Source organism: Podarcis pityusensis (genome assembly GCF_964106645.2).
Source record: "Podarcis pityusensis genome assembly, chromosome: 6".
NCBI lineage: Eukaryota > Metazoa > Chordata > Lepidosauria > Squamata > Lacertidae > Podarcis > Podarcis pityusensis.
Window position 1 is genome coordinate 93,304,556 of NC_138030.1, and position 24,596 is coordinate 93,329,151.

At 41.1% G+C, this 24,596-nt stretch overlaps 1 protein-coding gene across 2 annotated transcripts in view; it reads right to left on the reverse strand.

The window, feature by feature from the left end:
- RALGPS2 (Ral GEF with PH domain and SH3 binding motif 2) overlaps positions 1–24,596 on the reverse strand; it is a 97,624-nt gene that overhangs the window by 53,907 nt on the left and 19,121 nt on the right. For both annotated transcript variants that reach the window (XM_081012198.1, XM_081012199.1), the window contains exons 2-8: positions 21,397–21,528; positions 20,917–21,024; positions 20,241–20,291; positions 15,429–15,512; positions 6,164–6,253; positions 5,450–5,542; positions 2,804–2,930 (exon numbers count right to left, since the gene is read on the reverse strand). In XM_081012198.1, the coding sequence (XP_080868324.1) occupies positions 2,804–2,930; positions 5,450–5,542; positions 6,164–6,253; positions 15,429–15,512; positions 20,241–20,291; positions 20,917–21,024; positions 21,397–21,453 (610 nt within the window). In that variant the 5' untranslated portion in view covers positions 21,454–21,528. The remainder of the gene's footprint in view (positions 1–2,803; positions 2,931–5,449; positions 5,543–6,163; positions 6,254–15,428; positions 15,513–20,240; positions 20,292–20,916; positions 21,025–21,396; positions 21,529–24,596) is intronic.

Sequence of the window (24,596 nt, forward strand, 5' to 3'; positions counted from 1 at the left end):
AGACAAGAAGGCGCTGGACTGGAGAGAGGTCTGGAGATCACAGCCTATTAATCTGAATTTCTGAAGCTTGAACAGTTACAGGTTACTGAAAAGGCCAAAATGTATCTGAACTACATTTTTAAAACTTGGGTGTTCTCCCCTCATTAAATCTTACTTCCAGCAATCAGGAGCAGCAGAAAAGTATTTCAAGCAGCCAGATGAATGTGGATTTTGTTTTTGCATTATTTTGACAGTGCCACATACCATTCTGAGTTTTTAGAAACTAGTTTTAAAAACAGCAGCTGGGTTGTCAAGAGCACAGTGTGAAATACCCTCAGTAATTTCCGCTTGGTTCAACTCTGAAAACCTCATTCTTTTTTAAAAACTGAAATCTCTTTTTAGAATACATTGCTATTAAACATTTGGCTAAAAGTTATTCCAATAAGCTCATGTGAGTGGTTGACAGATACTGCTCACATTCCTAAAACTGTATCTACAAACATGCAAAACGACTGTATATTATGATTTTTTAAGAACTGTTTTAATGAAACAGCGCAAGACCCTAGCTATACTCAACTTCAAAACTTCTGGTTCACTTCTTCGAATTAAAGAAGAAGGAGCGTACCCAAATGGCTTCTTGAATGCGACTTTTCAACCATAGTATTCTCACCTCAGTTCCATAAAGTAACTTGTCTGCTCACCAGAAATAAGAACCCCTGCCCTTCTGATATGACTAGCACAAAAAGTTCAGCACTACAAAGAGAAATATACTTCTCCACGGATAATTTGGAGGGAGGCAAAAAGGGGTGGTTTTTCTGTTTGTGCAAGGACATGAGCAAAAGAAACCCATCCAAGGAAGGGTCATTGCTTATCAAAGACCTTGACACCCTAACAAGTGAAACCAATATTGGTGGGCCAAGACCCCAGTAGCATCTCAAGTGGCATTCCATAAAGTATAATGGGCTGCCCCCAGAAGGAGAAAGCCAGCATGGAAACATGCACGCTGCATGCACAGAGTAACTGTCCACATGCACACGGTCCCCCTCTTAAGATATTGACCAATGCAAGAAATATGAAAGTTGCCAGATTACTACAAAATTAACATTCAGTGGGCGACTACACAGCAAGAAGATGTAAATGTATGTAGGACTTTCATATAAAAAATATTATTTGCCCCAGGAAAAAACATGCACATTAAGCATTAAATAAAAATGCAGCATTTTAGAAGTGAAATTATTTTTCTTCGTTATAACAGCGTCTTGATTTTCAGCTGTGCTGCCTTATGGTTTATGAGCAAAACAGGATGAGAAAGCAATACATGGAGTGATTTTTGTTGGGTTCTAAATCAATGTTGTATTTTTCTCTGTTCTAAAGGATATGCATATGGAACAAAGCATATGGTGATAAAAAAATGGGTGCAATCCAATAATGACGATCTGTTCATGCATTTGAGTTCTCTTCCCTTTCCTCCCCTGCAGTTACCGTATTTTTCGCTCTATAACACGCACCCGACCATAACACGCACGTAGTTTTTAGAGGAGGAAAATCCGTAGGCATGCCACCTGTAGGCATTCCCTCCATAACACGCACAGACATTTCCCCTTACTTTTTAGGAGGAAAAAAGTGAGTGTTATGGTGCAAAAAATACGGTACTTAAGCCCCGCCACAATCTGAGGGTTGGGGACCTTCTCTGCGCACGAAGCTGCAGGGAAGGGAAGGAAACAAATCTTGTCCAGTTGTGTGACACTGAATCATACGCAGTATCAGTAAGACTGGACAAACTTCCTGTATGCCGGAGCTTTGTAAGAGCATCTCATGCCACACTGAGGTAACTGTCAATGAATTTAAACATTAAAAAACTCCCCTCCTGCTCTGTTCTATGCTCTTAACAAACAGGAAGCCACAAATGTGGCTGCCAAGGTAAACTGGATGCAATTCCAACAAAATGAGGCACAGCCCCCAATCCAAAGAAATAATTGTATTCTGCATGGTTGTTTTTTTTAAAAGAAGGAACAGCCAGCATTTCCCCTATTCAGTAACATAGCAATGTGGACAGACAACCTCTGCTAGATCAATAATGCTGCCACAACCACAAATCTTTAAGATGAGAAGAGACTTTAAAATCCCTTGGTCATATTCACATCCCTCTCACATTTGTATATGCCTTCCTTGACAGCTGCATTTAGCCCCTCCACTGTGACCTCAGGAGGGTTCCTCTCTCTTCTCCTGGCTGTGCTCTTTGAAACAGAGGATACTTGAAAAGCCATTAAAAATGCTGCCGCCATCATTTACCCCCACCCTTTCCCCTATGGTTGGTGGAAGGAAGGAAGGAAGGAAGAAAGGAAGGAGTTGGCCTAACGTAGGGTCCATACAGGCAGGGGCGTCCGAAGTGGGGGGCGGGCTGCCCCGGGTGCCACTCGGGGGTGTGTGTGAAAAGATGGCCCCTGCCTCCCCCCCAGCTGTAGAGCGGCCGAGGGCACATGCAGTCAGTATGGATGCCACGCATGCGCACTCCGTACAGGATGCCGCACATGCACAGTCTGTACAGGATGCCGCTTGCGCAGCAGCCCGTATGGACGCCATGCGAGAGGCAGCCCGTACGAACTGCGAATGTGCGGCATCCCGTACGGAGTGCGCATGTGCGGAAGCCCATACAGCCGTCGCACATGCGCAGTCCGTACAGACGTAGCGCATGCCATCCCCGGGTGGTTCGCCCCGCCCCTTGGCATCCCACCCCAGGTGCTGGAGAGGGTTCCTCCTCCACTGCATACAGGTACTAATATTTTTATGATATAAGTAAACAAAGTTAAAACGTTCATCTTACCTAAATAAGGAATGCAAGGAGTCATCTTCAAGCTGTTTATATAGTTTCTAAGTCTCTTATAATTTTCTTCTTTACTCATTACATATTCCAGCTTCTCAAAAGTAGTTTTGTCCTTTCGGCTCAGTAGCTTTAGGGAGAGGGGAAGAACCAAAACATAGTTATTAGGAAACCAGTGGCTTCTCCCCCCCCCCCCCCAAACAAGTTAACAATTATTTTGTACTATGCATAAGGAAATACTGTACTGAAAAGTTACAACTGTTTTATCATATACAATTTGAAAGCATTTTAATTGTGAAAAGTTCTGAGCCGTGCTATACTGTATAGTACTATAGTAGTTTGATGACGCAGGATTAGTACTTTGACAATACAGGGTTTCTTTTAAGTCTAAATAGTAGCCAGAGGTGGGGGAAAGAATGTTTTGTGCCTTCAGCTAATTGAATTAATTAAAGGATTAATTATCAAGTCTCAATATGAATTGCTCTAAGCAGCTAACAATACAGTCAAAGCAGTGTGAATTAAAAAAAAAATCATCAGAAAATAGATGCATTTGTAAACTGATATATTGTTGAGCTATCATAGCAGAACTTCATAGATGGCTAGTAAAAACTAACACCACCAAGTCCAGTCACAGTTTGTGGGCCTATGGTACAAAAATAATTTTTGGAACAACTATGCGGTTCAATTTACAGAGTGGTATTAATGTTTGAGATTAGAAGGGAAACTGTCAGCAGGACAAGGAAGAAAAAAGTATTTGACAACCCCCCCCCCCCTCTGACAGCACTCATTCTCCAGAGGCTTGGGGGAACCCACCAAAGCAGATTTAGGAAGACATGGACCATGGGTAGGCAAACTAAGGCCCGAGGGCTGGATCTGGCCCAATCACCTTCTAAATCTGGCCCACAGATGGTCCGGGAATCAGCATGCTTTTACATGAGTAGAATGTGTGCTTTTATTTAAAATGCATCTCTGGGTTATTTGTGGGGCATAGGAATTCATTCATCCCCCCCCCCCCCAAAAAATATAGTCTGGCCCCCCACAAGGTCTGAGGGACAGTGGACCGGCCCCTTGCTGAAAAAGTTTGCTGACCCTTGACATGGACGATGCTGAAAAGTGGAGATGGAAGATTGTCAGAAATGCTTTCCCTCCCCTGTCAGTAGGCAGTACCACTGGGCGTCACCCAATAATATTACCGTTTCAAACCATCCTGAAAGCACAAACTGCTGTAGCAAGGGGTAGACTCCATGAGAGTGAAAGAGTAACACACACACACACACACCTCAAAAAGAATTATTATGTCGTACACACAGCCACTGAGTCAGTTATAGTTCTCACCTGGGATGATAAATGAATGTTTACAGAAGGATGCCAAATTACAGAACGGTTGAATGAATATTAACAGAAGGGGCACTGAATCACTCGCTAGGAGTCTATTTAACAGAGAACCAAAACAGACAAACACGAAGGAAGGGCGTTGATAATATAAGCTTTCTGAGAGAGCAGAACATCTGTGCTTTCAGATCAGACCGTCAGGAATAAGTGAAGATGAACGGTCACTCATAAGGATAGACTTCAAAGGGAACTGAAGGGATTTAGGTAAGTTTATATTATGTGCAACACCAGGGCGCCAACTTGAATAAAATATTGTGGGGGCCCAGGTAAGCCTCACCCCACATAATCGACCATATAATGCCATGCGCGTGCGCACACACACCATTTGAATGGGAATGCCCATCAACTTTGTGGAGGCCCAGCCCTTTCAAGTATTTTATTGTGGGGGAGGCCGAAGTCGCAACAGCCCCTAGGAGTTGGCTCCTATGGTGCAACAAGTATCCTATGTGAAATCAACTACAGGCAGGCCCCATTTATGCGGGCCCCACACACGTGTCTGTATAATTGAAACCCCCTTAAAAAGCCTACAGACACCCTGTTCCGCCCCGTCCCCATCATGCTCTTTTAGTGACATTTCAGTGACATCTTTATGACATTTCCAGGTCCCTTCCAGGTTCGGTGCGATGCCCGTATACACAGTTGCACACATACTGGACACCTGTAAACGGGGAGCTGCCTATAAACAGCCTCTCCTGGTATGCCCCACGGAGGACCTTACGGTCTGCAAATAACAACATCCTAAAGATTCCGGACCCCAGAGAGATCAGACTGGCCTCGACCAGAGCCAGGGCCTTTTCGGCCGTGGCCCCGGCCTGGTGGAACACTCTCTCACAACAGACTAGGGCCCTGCGGGATTTGACATCTTTCCGTAGGGCCTGCAAGAAGGAGCTGTTCCGCCAGGGCTTTGGTATGAGTTCAGTCTGACTCATTTTCAAGCACAAAGGAGGTTCCCAGCCCACTCATAGGTGCTTATAATATCAGTGGAAACAGTTGGTAACTGCCTTCAATTTTAACCTGAAGATTGCCACTTGTCCAGTTTTAATTCTAATTTGTTTGAATTAATTGTGGGATGTATCTTAATTTATTGATCGCTTGTTTTTATGCATTGTCTTACTTGTATGATGTTTGCCGCTCTGAGCCCGGCTTTGGCCGAGGAGGGCAGGATATAAATAAAATTTTATTATTATTATTATTAATAATCATTCCGCTTCCACTGCACAAATCCCTAACTCAGTGTTAACACCCGAGTTCACTCACCGCCCAAGTTTTGGTCAACCTGAAGATGGGGGCACTTTGTAATCCAGACACCACAGCCATAAGAGCATGTAGATTATTCAACTCATAGAGTTTCTGAGAACAGAACGAAACAGCAGTTTAGTGTCTAGTACTGTAATGTATTGAGTTTGCCACAACTTAAATTATCAGCCTATTTTACAAAATAGCATCATGAACAAAAAACTGAAAAACGGAGGAAAATTATACCTCTCCAAATAATTATGATAAAGGTGTAATTGAAAAGCATACCTTCATGACTACGACCTAATAGATAAGCTTTGTGTGTGACCCTGGTCTGAAATAGACTAAACACTGGCCAATAAACCATAGTTAAGTCACCAATCCAAACACCCATGGGCAGTGATGTAGCATTCCTGACTTAGTCATATACTAGCCACTGGATGGAAAATAATCATTTATCTGCATCATGTCCCAGAAAATATTCTTGCCACACCATACCCCAAACAAATGAATTAGCAATATTACACTTAACACCTTGATTGCTCTTTCAAAGTATAATCAGGAATCATCATCATTGAATCATTGTTCAAATATTCCAGGTTAGAGTTCATATAACTAACAGGGCCACACATTTCCTCTAGTCATATGTTAATGGAGCCAAATATTTACTGAGCATACTTGTAAACCTAGGTCTCTATCAACCCTGATAAAGGCTCCAGAACAAAAGTTTCTTACCTTAGCTGTTTTAATATAGTGGCTCAGAACTTCAGCTCGTATTTTTAATGTCTGTGCATGAAGAATCTCTCTAACTACCCAAAAACTTACCTAAAAAAAAGAAAGTGATAATAATACATATAAAAACAGAAAATAAAAAGTGGTATTGTTATAAGACTGGGGATTTTGGCATTCTCATGTGTTTTCACATTATGAAAACTGATTTTCGTTAGCAGCCTAATTAGTTACCAGAAACATGCAAATTCATTCACTACTATGAGCATTTCTAAAGTTTTGCTGTTTAATCTAATTATATTAACAGGCTATATTTAACAAGAATTGCATAGTGAACCTACTAAGAAGATAAAATGTGTAACATGTATACATAGTACCAATACTTAAAAATATTAAATACTATAACTAATTCAAACTTACTACTACCATACCATGAAATTGATATTATATCAATTTCAACCCCTATACAAATTTCAGTTTCAATAAATGCCTCCCCAAATGCCTGTCATCAACAATGGGAGGAAAGCTGCTCTTTGCATTCTGAAATAGCAGCTGTGTTGGGTGTGACCGATTCTGCTCAGGACTGTGGCAGGAGCAAAGGGCTATCCCCACTCTGCTGTGCTGCCTACAACGAACAGATGGCCTATCCTTATTCACCATACATAACCTAGCTACATATAATAGATTAAATAAAGTAGTAAGTATTATTAATCAGTAGGCTATATTATATAAATCAGTAGGCTGACAAGGCTACACTGAATGTACAGGTAATATACCTCTGTAAACTGAAAATGATCCTAAGCTGTGAATACTGATCCATTCCTCCCCCCCTTTCCCTTGTTTTGTTTTACTTTTCTTTTTATTGTTAGCTATATAAACACAACACCCCCAATTCAATAAAGCAGTGTTTTTCTGGGGGGCAGGGGTACGCATACTCCTAAACATTTTGTGAATCTGTTTGGTCTCATTGAGGGGCAGTATTTCAATATGAGTACCCCTACACATTTTTTTTTAGAAAAAAGCACTGCAATAGAGTATTGCTATTAATAATAAAAATGGCACAAATGCAAACTATATGGTGAGCATCCCATCTAATTTGGCATTGACTTTTAGCCTTTACTGAAGGCACTGTGATCACTGCAGATGGTGACAGCAGTCACAAAATTAAAAGATGCCTGCTTCTTGGGAGAAGAGCAATGACAAACCTAGACAGCATCTTAAAAAAGCAGAGACACCACCTTGCCAACAAAGGTCCGTATAGTTAAAGCTATGGTTTTCCCAGTAGTGATGTATGGAAGTGAGAGCTGGACCATAAAGAAGGCTGATCGCCGAAGAATTGATGCTTTTGAATTATGGTGCTGGAGGAGACTCTTGAGAGTCCCACGGACTGCAAGAAGATCAAACCAACCATCCTGAAGGAAATCAGACCTGAGTGCTCACTGGAAGGACAGATCCTGAAGCTGAGGCTCCAATACTTTGGCCACCTCATGAGAAGAGAAGACTCCCTGGAAAAGACCCTGATGTTGGGAAAGATGGAGGGCACAAGGAGAAGGGGACGACAGAGGGCGAGATGGTTGGACATTGTTCCAAACTGCGGAAGGCAGTGGAAGACAGGAGTGCCTGGTATGCTCTGGTCCATGGGGTCACAAAGAATCGTACACGACTAAACGACTAAACAACAACAACAAAGCAGGCACTGTGAATTTAAGGGAGAAAGGGAAATCAAGAACCTAGGAGGTACTAAAACTTACATGCTGATTTGAGCAACAGGGAATTATTTGAACACATATTTCAGGTACAGTGGACGCTCGGGTTGCGAATGTGATCCATGAGGGATGCACTTTTGCAACCCTTAGCAGCGCATCTGCGTATGCGCGGGTTGCGATTTGGCACTTCTGTGCATGCGTGACCACCGAAACCCAGAAGTAACCCGTTCCGGTACTTCCGGGTTTCGGTGGTCTATAACTCAAAAAACGCAACCTGAAGCGTCTGTAACCCGAGGTATGACTGTACACAGCATGTGGTGAGAAACAGTCTCGACATTGAAGTCTGCATCTTTTAGAGAATTGTAAAGTTTAGTTTCCAATAAATGTAGGAATGTGTTTCTTCAGAAATTTAGCTGGATTTGTCACTCCAATCAAGTGTTTACCTAGTTTATCTCATAATGAAGTTGTAGAGCCTCACATTTGTTTATATATAATACAGCCATGGAATTCACCTCTCTTTAGTTCTGCATTGCTGTTGATGCCACAGAGACTCTGGAATTCCAAACCAAAACCCAAAGTTTACCACTAAAATAATTTAAAGTTGGAAAGCTTTTCCAAAGCATAAAAATTTATATAAGGGAGGCGTTTGTGCTTTAATGTACTGTTGAAAAGGAAAAAATGACAAGGGAGAAATATGTCTCTTATGGCTTTAGAACAGCAGCTAGACTCCAGTGACTAATGTAACAAGCACACATGCACAATGGGACTCTGAACTTGCCATCATGCAATAACTGCTGCCTTCTTGCACACCTGTCACCTCAAGTGATTTGAACGGCCTTTCTGAATAAATTGGTGATGTGTCATTGTTCTGAGTGGGTGGGAGTCATCCTGGGTGTGCACAGGCTCTTGAGAATGCCTAGAGGAAATCTCAATGTCCAGGCCAATACAGTGGCAGTACTAAGCAGGGCTGATATTTACGCTATATGAAGAATTCCTTTTGAGCACTGGAATCCCTGAACAAATAGACACTCCTGCTCACACATATTTTCTCAGCAGGTATGTTCTATGTATTCTACAATTTTGGTTTTGGATTTAATATAAAGAGTCAAGAATTTCAGAATTCTGCATTAATTCCTGGAAAAAAATGAGATTCAGGGTGTTGTGAGAAGTCAGGCAATGGTACTTACATACGGAGCGACCCTGCTCAATTTCTGTCAGCAGAATCATAGGGGGCAACACAGCCCACCCTAAACAGTCCACACTTATCCAATTAGTAAAAGAATTGCATCTCCCTGCTACTCAAGCAGAAATATGGTCTGCACTTGGGACACTCTGCCCTGATTAGGTATTGACCATCACCTTTCCCCCCTAGGACTGTCCAATCAGTCTGTGACAGGAAACTTGTATTTTTTTTATGTGCAGTGACAACCACACATAAAACTATTATTTTTGAGTACTCCTTCCATTCAGCCTAATCCTCAGTCCAATCACCTTTCATCTTGGGCATCCCCTACCCTGGAAACCAAATATTTAATTATCTTCCACCATGAAACAACACTGTTCTGTCTTCCTCAATCCAGCTGTTCAATGGTTCCATCTGTTCCACCCAGCCAGCCAATAGTTCAGCCTGCTGCTAGACCTCCATGGGATACTTCAAGACAGGCTGCTCTACCTTTAAATAGCCTGTTTCCATGCTTTCTTCCCCTTGTGTCATTATGTCTTTCCTGTGTTTGTTATTTTCCACAGCTGGAATTAGGAATCTTGAGGGAATACAATCCCTTAAGAAAAATTTTCTATTCCAGCAACATATGAGTTGAGTTCTATGGAACCCAGGTTACTTGTTTGGGAACCACAAAGCATTGACCTAAACTGTGACAAAAAAAGCTTGGTGGGCCTTTGGGGCTCCCACTACATTGCTGGGCTATCTATGAATATCCTGGAAAATATTTTGTTACCGCCCCTTAACTCTGCTGATTCCGGATTCCTAATATCACTCCCCTGGAATAACATCCTCCAGTCCTGTAATGCTCCGACTCATTAAGTATAAGCAAACAAGTTAAGTATATGCCATTGGTCCAGGAAACATATGTAGCCTGTACAAATGAGCTAACTCACTGCATTGGGCAATTTTACGCTGCAAAGCCATTTTACTTTCTGACTGCCATTTTGACTTTGTACCTAAATGGACCATTTTTATTGACACCAAAATTGGGATTTGGTAGCTCTTGCTATTCACCTTGTTAGTTAAGTACAGTGCAATATCCTCCATAGTATGCTATCACCCTAGAGCAAAGATTTTTTTTTAAAATATCATGCCCCTGTATGTTATATGCATCCTACATTTATTTGAAAACTTAACTGTGCAATATGGCATGAAAACTGAGAGGAACCAAATAAATGCTGCTGCCCATAATGCCAAATAGTAGTGATACGACAGAATTCAAATAGTATACAAAAATCAAACGGCACCTAGCACAGCTGCTATAAGCAAGACCTGCTGTCTCCCTCCCTTGGAAATGACTTGCTTGCCCTGTTATATGTTAGTCCCCACTAATACTTATTACTTATTATCATTATCATTTATTAAATTTGTATACCACCCTTCATCCACAGATCTCAATTCGCAACATAAAAATTCAAGATAAAAAACACAAAATACAGAATAATAACAAGAACGAAAGCAAACCAATTACCCCCACACCCCGTCAAAACTTCCTCTGTGTGCACCTGGTTTTCAGAGGTAAGGTATACTCTGCTTCAGTGCCTGTACATCATGAAAACATTCTGTAATAAAAAGTTTAATCTGTTCGTCTCTGAAACTTCCTCATATAGTCACTGCATGCAGCCCCTCAGGAGCCATCCAGGAAGGCAGGAGCCCCCCTCTTGAGGGTCCAGGTGGACAGATCTCTAGAACACTAGTCCATCTCTCCAAAGTTTTAAAACAATGTCTATGCGGCCACAGAATCCAACCATAGCTGTTAAGTAAGCAACCTGTTCTTTCTGTAAAAAGGTGTGAATTCCACTTGAATATACAGCAATTGCTAATGCGTAAAATCATTTATTTTCTACTTTTTGTTCACTTTTTTCTACTGGAATCACTCTCCTTCAAGACTATTTCTGAATATAAACAGTACAATGAATACCATCTTCCAATTTTCTTCCACTCTTCCGAAAAGTGTAACAGTATTCACATTTGGCAAGGATGGTAGTAGTAAATGGCTTACAGATGGCTTTTAGTAAGAGCATTCTGAATTTTAAAACTAGCAGGGGTATTGTGCAGTAGACTGTAGTATGTCAAGAGGGTTCTAGTATTTCCATGGCTAATTAGTTAACTACTTTCACATCTGTAGAAGCTGTGCTAAAGTGCATGAGTAACCTCTAAACTCAGATTTTGAAGTAGGGGAAGTAGGTGATGCAAATTGCAGTTTCTACATATATTGTACCTTTCACCTCCAGTTTGTGAAGAAAAGCCCCATTGTCTGGAATTAACTATGTTGTGTGAGAACTGCTGCTACACTGGTGTCAATTATTTGTCTGAAAATCTATGTCTCATGGAATGTGCATATTTCAATACAGTGGTGCCCCGCAAGACGAATGCCTCGCAAGACGAAAAACTCGCTAACGAAACGGTTTTGCGTTTTTTGAGCTGCTTCGCAAGACGAATTTCCCTATGGGCTTGCTTCGCAAGACGAAAACGTCTTGCAAGTTTGTTTCCTTTTTCTTAAAACCGTTACAGTAATACAGGGTGCATTGCTTGAAGAGGTGCAGTTGCGACTTGACTTCGAGGAGCAACTCATAGCACGCGGTGTGGTAGCCTTTTTTGAGGTTTTTGAAGACTTTGGTGATTTTTGAAGCTTTTCCAAAACTTCTTTTGCAGCCATTTGGGAAGTTAAAGTTTTAAAACTTTTTTTGGGGTTTTTGGATTTTGGGTTGGGGTGTTTGGAATTCAAGGACTTGGTGTTGGGGAGGGGTTTGCAAGAATCTGGAAGCTTGTGTGTTTTTTTTCTGCATTTTTATGATTTTTTTGTGACCATTGGGCCACTCTGCTGTTTTTTTAAAAAAAAAAATTCTGGGTTTGAATTTCTGTGTGGTGGGTGGCTGGGGGAACAGTTGAGGAGGGGATTGCAAGAATCTGGAAGCTTGTGTGGTTTTTTTCTGCATTTTTCTGATTTTCTGTGACCATTGGGCCACTCTGCTGTTTTTTAAAAAAAATTCTGGATTTGAATTTCTGTGTGGTGGGTGGCTGGGGGAACAGTTGAGGAGGGGTTTGCAAGAATCTGGAAGCTTGTGTGGGTTTTTTTCTGAATTTTTCTGATTTTTATTGTTCCTTCAATTTTTGAATTTATTGTTCCTTCAATTTTTGAAATGCTCTTTACAGTATGTGTGACTTTAAAGGGCACTTAATAAACTCTTGTTGTACCAAATTTGGTTTTGTTTGGACTTTTTTTGACCATAGGAACGCATTAATTGAATTTCAATGCATTCCTATGGGATTTCGTGCTTCGCAAGACGAAAAATTCGCTAGACGAAAAAACTCACGGAACGAATTAATTTCGTCTTGCGAGGCACCACTGTACCTGACCTTGACTGTACCTGCAGTGAGATGTAGCTATGAGAAGCTGTTCATACCATTTTATTTTTAATAGATATTAAAAATAGAAAGCATTTAGAATGAAGGCACTAATTCATCAGCTCTAATAGACATAAAAAAGTCAGACCACTCTTGCAATAGATATGTTAACAATGAGCAACACATAATATGTCTGAATGGCTTTAATTAATGAACACACACACACACAGCTTCTGCGGCAGATATTTTTCTAATTTGGTATTGTCTGCTAAAGTCAGCATCTTAATTGTAGTATTTTATTGTAAATCAGTAAAATTAGGAGCACTTCTGGCTCCTAATCCTCTCTCCACCTCTTTCATGTTGCTTCCTCCTGTCACTTCCATCCCAGAACAGTCACTGCTGCCATTGTTCACAACCCCTGCTCCTGTTCTTAAAAGACAAACCACCTGAAATACAGTGGTGCCTCGCAAGACAAAAAGAATCCGTTCTGGGAGTCTCTTCGTCTAGCGGTTTTTTCGTCTTGCGAAGCAAGCCCATTGACGGATTAGCGGATTAGCGCTATTAGCGGCTTTTAGCGGCTTTTAGCAGCTTATCAGCTTATCGGATAAGCAGATAAGCGGCTTAGCGACTTAGAAAAAGAGGGGGGAAAGGAAAAAAACACACGCAGGAACTCGCAAGACATTTTCGTCTTGCGAAGCAAGCCCATAGCAGATTCGTTTTGCGAAGCACCTCCAAAACGGAAAACTCTTTCGTCTAGCGAGTTTTCCGTCTTGCGAGGCATTCGTCTTGCGGGGCACCACTGTAAGGTTGCAGGCCACTATTAGGGAACCCTTATTAAGTAGTGGTCCTCTGAGCCCCCCATGCAAGGAGGATAATGCAGTTCCTTATGGGACTGGCTACAGAGGGATACAGTCCTTGCTTCTCTGGCTATACCTTGTGAAGAGGCCCTGTCCACAAGGCCCCCTTTGATGTATTCGTCATAGTATATGCTGCCAATAGCTCCTTGACTGGGTATGAAACCACAGCAATTTTAGCAAAGATCCCGGCCCTGCCTCGAGCTGTAGAGGGAAACTTTGTATGAAGTTCCATATATTCTCTGCAAAATGTCTTGTGTTTGTAGTCACCATGGTACATCTTGGTGAGTCCAGCATCACTAGCATGATGTCCATAGCATACACTAGTATGAAGGTGTGGCTGTGTGCAGCACAAACACGTGCCATGCAAACTGTCACTGAAGTTGTAGTTAGCACATGGAGCGTTTATATTCTAGGTAGTGTTGTGCTGTAATTGGATGCTGAGACTTGCCATATCCCAGAGACTCCTGGGCCACCAAGGCATGGCCAGTGAAGCACGGGATAAACCAAACTGTGGATGAGCCCTTTGTTAGTTACGGTACCATATTTTTCGCTCTTTAAGACGCACCAGACCACAAGACGCACCTAGTTTTTGGAGGAGGAAAACAAGAAAAAAAATATTCTGAATCTCAGAAGCCAGGACAGCAAGAGGGATCGCTGGGCAGTGAAAGCAGCAATCCCTCTTGCTGTTCTGGCTTCTGGGATAGCTGCGCAGCCTGCATTCGCGCCATAAGACGCAGACACATTTCCCCTTACTTTTTAGGAGGGAAAAAGTGAGTCTTATAGAGCAAAAAATACGGTAATTAAAACATCAGCCTAGAGTAATAAAGGCACCATGTGCTAGTAGCTAAATCCTGTAATGACTTATAGATCAGGTGCTAAAACCTAGGGGTGGTAAACTTGTAGAACTTCGTTCTCAGCTCTACCTAATTGGGAAGCTTGAGAGGCTATGGTAAATGAAAAAACTAGACTAAACCCCAACTTTGGGAAAGTGTTAAAAATAAAAGCCCACTATTCTACCCCAGGAAGGTAACCCCCAGTTAACTCACCATCCTTTGCCCACTTCCCATTTAATCAACACCCTGGGTGTATAACGGGCATGCAGACCAAACGGTGGATTGCTTGCCTGGTGCAAAGGTTGCAGGTGTCACCTGTCATCTAGATAGCCTAGCAGAAGGGTCAGTGGTCATGATGCACGTTGACATGAATGACATGGGGAAATGTAGGTCTTGGAAATGAAACTTAGGTTGCTAGGTAGGATGCTGAAAGCAAAGACCTTCAATGCAGCTTTCTCCAAAATGCTACCAATTCCATGCACAAGGTCAGCTTGACAGGCAAAGCTGTGTAGTCTCAATGCATGGATGAGACAGCGGAGCAGGGAGGAGGGGTTTGGCACTGTAGAACATTTTGGAACAACCTGGGCTTATAGAAAAGGGACGGAACCAGACTGTTGGCACTTAAAATTAAAAAAGGTAGCAGAGCAGCTTCTAAACTAATTTTAAGGGTAGGGACACAGGAGCTGAAGAGGGTCTGTTTTGGAACAAACCTACCACTGGAGCTGAAGATGAAAATAATAATAATGATAATTTAAATGGGTGGGGGAAGGAACCTCGCAATGGAAGTGCAGGGATACAGAACAGTATTTCGGAGAGCTCAAAACATAGTAGGCTGAAAAGCTATGGTGCTCCATGAATCATATAGTGGGGTGACCTGCATATACAAGTCCATACCTACACCTGAGACTACTGTTCAGGAATCCTAACAGTCTAGTTTAGAGAAAAGAAACGAATAGGCCTTCATGTTTCTGATATTGTCAAACAGTTAGGAGTCAGAAATTCTTGCTGATCTAATATAAAATGCTAGATCCCAATGCATCTTCTGCCCATTCCTTCAGCACATTCTCCAAACACAGTCAATTCAGGGATGTAAACAACAAGCTAGCTTAATAAGAATAAAGTTTCAAAACAGTTTTAAAACAGCTAATTATCATACATGCAGCCAGAGAGGAAATCCAAAACACTACGCAGTCAAATACACAGCAACATTTAACGAAAGAAATAAGTTGCGTCTTTTAAAGCTTAATGTAAATGGAATGATTTGATGTATACAGCAAAGGTGCCACATGTAAACTGAAAACTTACATGGTTGAATCTTCTTGTAAAGGCAACTGCATTTGGTGCAGAACTGTATTTTTCTTTTTTATTCCAACCGCAGCTTGACAGTTCCTGGATTAACAGTGAGAAATAGTTTAAGGCTGATGTAACTGTTTACCCACATTTTGAAACAAGGTAGGAATTTCTTATTTCATCATCAGCGCTGTTAACACAGTGCATCAAATAAAACACAAAATAACACTCTTCCTAATGGTTGCCAATAAGACTGCAATTCTGATATATAAATGTGAGTCCTTTCCTCTTAATAAGTTACAACCGCATAAGACCCTTCAAGCTTGCAAGGTAAAATAACATGGAGCAAGATTTGGCTTGACACTTTCTCCTACAATATTTTAATACTGTAGACTATTTAATGGGAAAATGCACCATTAAGTACAGAACTGACCACCTGGGACAGGAATAGCTACTGAGCTGTCACCTGGTCATGAATACTTAAATTTGTCCAACTGTGTCCGTCAGCACTGCCCACTGATTTTTCCAGCTGTGAAATGCCAGAATTGATAACTGCATCTATTATGTCCAGTTGATGCAAAACAGGAAAACAGTATTGTCAACAGCTTGATTCATACAAAACGGCGAAGTTTTGTTTGTGCTGAAACCTCAGAATCACACACCCCTCCTTCACTTCCTGATTTGATCAAACAATACTTTTCAGTTGCATCTAAATTGTGCCAACTATGGTCTTTGCAAGCTGTCTACAGACCATAACTAGAAATCCACTTCAAACAAGTAAATGAAGGAGAGGATCCAAGAATGCAAAAGTGGGAGGGGGAGGTATACAAGCCCAAAGCTTTGGTAGAAGTGGCCAAAGTATGGGGAGCTGTTATATGTGAATTGAGCCACTGAGCTACAACCTATGGACTACCAAAAAATTCTCCTCAGGACACTTGGCATCATCTCATCACAATGGCATCATTTACACTTCCTTGCTATCTATCCCCCCGAAGAGATATGTGCTTCCAAAAAAAGGGGGGGAGGGAGAAATTTTTTTCTATAATGCAAAGTGTGTCTAAAACACACTACAAGAAAAGCCAAGAAAACTGATCACAATATCTCTACATCTCTGCCTTCCAGGCTGTGAAATGATCTAAAGAACACTGTGAAGATGGATCTAGCACACAACAAGACTTAGTAGCCAGTACAGTGAATAATCACGCCCACTTCTACTCTCAACTGCATATTCCATATTTGTTATCCACAGCAGGGTATCAAACCAGTCAAACTGACTGGTCAAATATTGTTAAATAATTAAGCATTTCAATAATTAAAATACGAAAAAGGGCTAATGCTAATCACCGAAATGTTTATTATGAAACAACACATTTAAATTACAAATAGGGTTTTTCTTTTAGTTTTTCACAGGGATGGTCAACTTGCTGCATTATTGCCATTGGGACTTGTGGAAGTCCTGGACAGTTGTAGGAGAGCTTGTCGTCCTTGCTTTGGCATTAAATCAAGCCTGCTTTTCTTTTTCCCTCCAGCACCATAAAGGTAAAGGTAAAGGGACCCCTGACCATTAGGTCCAGTCGTGGCCAACTCTGGGGTTGCGGCGCTTATCTTGCTTTATTGGCCGAGGGAGCCGGCGTACAGCTTCTGGGTCATGTGGCCAGCATGACTAAGCTGCTTCTGGCGAACCAGAGCAGTGCACAGAAACGCTGTTTACCTTCCCGCCGGGGCGGTACCTATTTATCTACTTGCACTTTGACGTGCTTTCGAACTGCTAGGTTGGCAGGAGCAGGGACCAAGCAACGGGAGCTCACTCCGTCGCAGGGATTCGAACTGCCGACCTTCTGATCGGCAAGTCCTAGGCTCTCCACAGCGCCACCCACATCCCTCCAGCACCATACTCAGTTTTAAAAACCATCAAGAAGTTAATTGCAAATTACTTTAGTACAACACCCAGACACTGCTTTTTCAGCAGTGAACATAAGATGACTGAAGTCCCTTCAGTCAAAAGATCCAATCAATTTAATAAAGGATGCCCCATGAATTTAGCAATGCTTAGAATGGTTGGGAATGAATGCTACATTAACAGAAGCTGAAATATGGCTGCTGATTCTTGGTATTTGTTGGTGCTTGACAATATTTTCTTAACGTGTCAGATTTTCAACAAATGGGCAGCTAACCCAAAACACAAAAAGTGCTTATTCGTATGTGCTTAAAAGAAAATAGTCATATGGGCCATGTTTTCAATCACAATTAAAATAAAACTTGCCTAGACCCACCCAATTCACTGATGTTGTAAACCCAAAGCTACCTATTAGACTGGATACTGGCATGTGCCAGACTACTTGTTACTGTGAAGCTGATTGAATTATATTCCATCCCAAGATATTAATGGGGACATGAAGTGCTTGCACATTAAGTTAATAATCTCTTTCATATCTTACACTTCTAACATTTATTTTTAAAAATCCTTCTAAGCTTTGAACGTGATTCAAAATCAGCATCAAGTTAATAATTTTCAACATGCTAGCTATAGCAGACTTAAATTGTTTCAACACCTTATGGCTTACAAGTCAAAGATGCAACATGTCCCCACAGAATAGAGGGTGTGGACGTCACCTGTAAAGACATCTCAGAGTATAGGGTTGGTCTGACTCAGGAGCTTCTAAATATCAAAAAAATACTTGCTAGGGAAGCAAAGCACTCTCTTTACCACTGGTCTAGCCCAAGCATAGGCAACCTTTGGCCCTCCAGATGTTTTGGACTACAATTCCCGTCATCCCTGACCACTGGTCCTGTTAGCTAGGGATCATGGGAGTTGTAGGCCAAAACATCTGGAGGGCTGAAGGTTGCCTATGCCTGGTCTAGCCACTGCAAGTTCTGCACCAGGATCTAATTGCTGGCACTACCTGCAAGGAAGCTACCAGCTTGGGGAGTGGAGGCTTCTATGTGGAAGCTCCCTTGGGACAGCAGCCAAGATGTTCAGACAAGATAAAAGCAGTCACTCACACTCTTTTTCTGGTTACTGCAAATGCTTTATGCTTCCCTCCAGGTCCTACCTGCTGCTCCACCTTTCCTGCTCTATATCCCTACAACTGCTTTTTAACACCTTCCATTCTCTGGTCATTTTTTGTGTTTACTAGGATGCCAGACTGAACACAGGATTGCAGCACCTCACAGATTGTCCAATGCTAACTGTAAGATAATGTTAATGCATATGTATTTCAAGTTTATTTCTCAAAAGCAGATTTTATTAGTAAAAATGCTTTGGATGCCAATTTTTGCTGATTTGATAGATATGTTCTAAAATTAGGAAATGATTAAGTAATTAGACAGTGCAACAATAATTCCAAGATAAACAATTTTGCTCAGGACTAATTTTGTTAAAGGAGCAGTGTTCATTAATTTCAATGATAAAACATTAACAATTATTTTAAACCACCTCTATGATGTATTTTATATCTGCCAGGCTGTTACAATAACCCTTCTGTAATCTAGTGTGAAAGCAGTATTTACCAAACTGTGGTACAGTGTTAGTTCCTAAAAGAAACTCCTTTTGGAAGACGCTAATTTGATCTGGAGTGTGCTTAAATAGGTACACACAATTAAGTATACCACAAATATTGCAAATCCTTAAAGTAAGGCACGTTAAGGACATATTCAGAGAAAACAAAACAGCCTAGGCTGGATTTGTTATGTTAAGCAACTGCTCATTTCACAGCCGCTTGAAGGCCATCATTAAAGGATGCTTACGAAAGAACTGCATTTTCATCTTTAAACTGAATAGTTATTCATGCAGGAATAGCTTTATCAAACTGGACACCCCAAAACAAAACACATTTATTTAACCCACTTGTGCATGATTTCATTTGAGAAAGAGAGCAGAAGTCATTTTAAAATAAAACATGCATGCTAGTGAATGCAGTTTTTTTAAAAATAGTTTATACTTTTAGGAAATGCAAAAAAAAATGGTTTAGAAATTCTTGCAAAAAAACTGTACAATTATTTCTCATTTAGAAACAACTACCTTCATGTCACTGCTACTTTGCACAGTCAAGACAGAAAATGTGCCTGTAAAATCAGTCCATAGAAAATGGAAGATGAAACTTGAGTGAATATATATACAAAGTGAATATATGCCTTTCTTCTCACTGAAAATGTGTGTGATTGTGGGTCTGACCATACCTACATTTGTTTGAGCACCACCTGCTAATGGAGTTTGGCCGCTGAGAGGTTTTCCACCAGGATAATGCAGCCATCAGCCCGAAAAAGCTCCCCACCCCATCATAATCAAAAGTTCGGCCAAATATCCAATACTTTCCTACCCTGCTCCAAGCTTTCTTGTAAGCAGAGATGACTTGGAGGAGCATAATAATTAGTGGTCAACACAAATTATGGCTGGCTAATAACGTCAGTGTCCTTGTATCTGTAATCTTCCACTTTGTTATCATGGAATGTTTAGAACATGAATTAAATATTTTCTCAACATTCAAACTCACTCAGGAAAACTACAAAAACTAAAAAAAAAATATCTACCTGTCTCCCTAGAGGTTCAATTCCATACCATCTATAAGAATAATAACTGAATAGCAAAAGTATACTTCATTGTACCGTTTTCTTTCTTTGCCTACCAACCACTGGTCAACCAAATTACTCCAGATGACACCACTAGGTACCATTTTAAAATTATGTAACATGAAACACAAATTATTTGTACATGCATACACACACTGGCACACATATTTAGTTCCAGAATACATGCATGGGTTGACATAATAAGGAAATCTGGCTTGGATTTATTTAAAATCGAAAGGTTGTATTAGAAAAACTTACCTCGGGCTGAATAGCTTTAAATACAGGAATATCCATTAGTGTTATCTGGCCCTTTGAAAAAAAGGTGATAAGGAAAGTAAGAGTTGTGTCCTTTTGAAATGAATGTTTCAAGATTGGGCCAGCTTTTTATTATTAAATACTAGAAAAATGGCCATCATAAAATGGTGTGCCCTCCCATTGTTCCTCGACTCTACAATGAGCCATCTCTGCTTCCTGTAAAAGAGAAAATCTACAGTGGCAGAGGCTTAGATCATGGGTAGGCAAACTTAAGGCCCTGGGGCTGGATCAGGCCTAATTGCCTTCTAAATCTGTAGTCTCAAAACATCTGGAGGGCCAAGTTTGCCCATGCCTGATCTAGGAGGAGGTAGCATCCCTATCAGGAATGTCCTCCAGCAGAATCTGGCAAATAATGTGATCATGCTATTTATCAAGAAAAGAGGTGCCGGAACTGAGTTCAGGTTAGTTCCGGCTTAAAAAAAAGCCCTGAATGTAATAAACATTAGGAGAGGAGAAGTTAGGTGTAGACAGGCGGAGAGAAAATTAAATAAGGCTGGACTCTTCTACAGTTACCTGGGAGTGACTCCTACTAAGCTTAATGGGGCTTCTGAGGAAACATTTAAAGGACTGGACTGCAAGACTATTAAATTAGCAAAACATTTACTTATTAATTACTTACTGCATATTCCTCGGGTGTAACCTTCAGAACATCAAATACCACTGCATCAAAACTTTTCTTCAGTTCAACAGAACCTTTGTCACTTAATGACTCCGAGCTGCTACTCTTCTAAGAAAACAAAAATACAAAATTGAAAATATGAATGCATACCTGCTCAAAAGCCGAAAGAGAGGCCTTGGTAAATAAAAACATCTCTGTCTGGCTTCTAAAGACTGACAGTGATGGCGCCAGGCATTTTTGCCTAGGGAGGGCATTCCACAAAGGGGGAGCACCACTAAAACATCCCATTTACCTAGACTGTACCAAATTTCAGAGGCACCCTTTCCAAGTTTTAAAATTTTCATGATCCCTGCTTAAAATACTCCAGCAAAGAACAGGAACTTATTGCGTACCAAAATACATTCTTCTTTCAAGCTGCACTGTTGTATACATGTACTATGCGCCTGCATTTTTTTAAGCTGACTATTGCTGACTCCTTACCTCTGAAGCAGTAGCTGCAATATTAACATTGCTGGGCTGCCCATTCATTAGGTCCATACTGTCCACACCATTGATTTACTGCCCTACATTTGCAGCGATGGCTTTAATGATTCATCTTCAGAGTCATCACTCCTGAAAGAAAATTTAAAAAGCAGCTTATGGTTCCATAAATCAAGAAAGTCAAACAGATCATCCAAAGTGTAACATGGGGCAGGAATGTTTGTCCAACTATGGGATTACAGAAGACTTCAATCAAGTACTCCCTTTCCATGGAGGCGCAAGTTACAGCAACAGCCAAGGCGACATTTTACCACCTTCGCCGCATCAAGCAGTTGGTCCCTTACCTTTCCCGCCCCGACCTGGCCACAGTGATCCATGCGATGGTCATCTCCAGGCTTGACTACTGTAATTCGCTCTACGCGGGGCTGCCCTTGAAGCTGACCCAGAAACTCCAGTGGGTGCAGAATGCTGCAGCGAGGCTCCTCACGGGGTCTCTGCCATGGGAGCATATTCACCCAGTGCTTTTCAAACTGCACTGGCTCCTGGTAGAGTACAGGGTCAGATTTAAGGTGCTGCTTTTGACCTTTAAAGCCCTTCACGGCCTAGGACCCTCGTACCTACGAGACCGCCTCTCCCGGTGTGCCCCACGGAGAGCCTCAAGGTCCATAAATAGCAACACCCTAGTGGTCCTGGGCCCTAAGGAAGTTAGATTGGCTTCAACCAGAGCCAGGGCCTTTTCAACTCTGGCTCCAGCCTGGTGGAACTCTCTGCCTCATGAGACCAGGGCCCTGCAGGATCTGATTTCTTTCCACAGGGCCTGTAAAACGGAGTTGTTCCGCCTGGCCTTTGGCTTGGAGCCAATTTGATTCCCTCCCTCTCTTTCTTTTTTCCTTTCCTTCTCCTCCTACAATGAGGCTATATTTTAATATTTTAATGTTTAAATATTTTAATGTTGTATTTTAATTTTGTTTTTAAGTTGTAATCATTCAACTTGTTTTTATTATTGCTTGTAAGCCTCTCTGAGCCCGGCCTTGGCTGGGGAGGGCGGGGTATAAATAAAAATTATTAATTATTATTATTATTATTATTACATATACCATATTATGCAACTGATATTGTGATTCCCTTGCAATCCAGTTGACCCTTCAGAAGATTGTGGCAAGATATATGGATGATACACAACAGCAAATTAGAACTAATTGGTTATTTCATGAGACAAAGTTCACTTTTGAGTGCACTATCAAATAGTGAAGTATTTGTGCCAAAATAGTAGAGGACCTGAATTCCATCTGTATAAATACTACATGTGCTTTTAATTTAAGACAGAAAATCTTAAAAGTCTCTGATGGTTCAGAAGAATTGCTACAGAGAAAGGGATAAGGGGGTGAGATCTTGTTCCAGCTTCTTGGTCTTTCTGCTCCCATTCCTACCTCATCCATGGAAAAGAGAGATTCTCTGCCCTATGATAGCATGTAGCTGCCAGAGGGTTGGCCAAGAGGGAATGCAGCCTTTAGGCCAAAAAAAGGTTCCTCACCCCTGAATTAAATTAAACAAAACCTGAAGGTTCAATAACATATATGTGCTTATAAAATTGGTTTGATAAAAGTTGTTATTCTTAAATAGCTTTGGGATGTTTTATGGAAAAAGATTCAAAAATAACTATTGCAACTCTAATGTCATTCCAACTGTGAATGAATGGTTAACCCGTGGACTGGTTGGCTTTTGTCTTATTTTTCCAGTTTTATATTAAATGCACATAGTGTCCAGTTTACATTCTGAAAAATAGGGGTTTGGGAACCAGTGGAGATGGCCAATCTTTGGTGGATCACTTTGATAGGTGGACAGAGCCAGCCACCTAACAAGTCTTGATACCGGGTGACTGCAATTTCAAAGAAAAAAAATCAGGAGCCGGCTGCACTCCTGATTCTTCCTTTGACATTTTTGTTGCTGCTTGAAACAGTGTATCTTAGGCTGCAATGCTACAATTATGGCATGGCCCTTCCCAAAAAATGGCTGCCAAACTTCTTCTGTTCTCAAATGGGGAAATTAGTAAAATAAATAAATAAATCATATATTCCGACAGAAATTTGGCAGCTGCTGACTCTCATTTTATGTGCACAATTATTCTGTATTTAAGCACATGTATGATATATTATGTTGTAGTCTCATTACAATGCCGGTTGCTGCTTTGAATAGGATTTTCTTTGGCAGGAAATCAGTTTGTGATGTAAATAAATAGCTTTAAAGAGATCGAAATAAAGGAATACATTAGCTTGATTATCACCAATTGCTTAGCTAATCGGAGACTATTAATGCATTAAGCTGTTTATTTTAAGAGTGCTGCTTGTTTTCATCAGTTTACAGAATGCATATTCATGCTGCTGTTTAGCCAACATCATTTTAAAATGAGAATGTAAACCTTTGATGACTGCAGATTTACAAAAATATTTGGTCTGCCTTCTACTTAATGCACTGCTGCCACCTTGTGCTGAGAACAAATCCCAACAAACTTTTATTGGTCCTATTTCATAGTGATTTCCAGTGTAATTATTTTTAATCAGATATTGGTCACATTCATATTATTAAATTTGATCTTATTAAGCTGAGATTTGTATGCAGCCCTTTGTTTCTTCCTTCATGGAATGAAGCAATCAAAGCAAGTAATCTCTAATTAAACAGCTTCCCATTTCATTCAAACTAGGAAACTATGGCTGCCACATTCAGAACAAGCTAGGATATTTAACTACCTTCAGATTCTATGGTTTAATATACTGACTTGTTCCAAAACCAATAAGTAAAGTTTCCTTGTTTAGAGGAAATTGGGGGGGGGGGGTGCCTCAATCTAAGCATGCTTAAAGAGATTCACATTAGGGCGAACAAACAAAACTCACTTCACTTATATTGGTGGGGTCTGAACTGGCAATGGCAGTGACAGACCAAGAAGGAGATCCTGTGGACATTGTTCTTCAAATCCTCTGGAGCAGGGTGGAAAGTTACGCTGTGCAAGGGCAAGACTCTTGGGCACACAGAACAGCAGCATTCTGGGCCAGAGGAGCTAGGACAGCAGTTGGCAACCTCAGAAGACACCAAGGTACTGTGAAAGGTACAGTGTACAGAATGATTCCAGCCATTCCCCAGAGGAGAAAGAGACAGGAGGAGATGGACTTGGAGGAGTCTTTTCCCGTTCTTGACCTCACCCC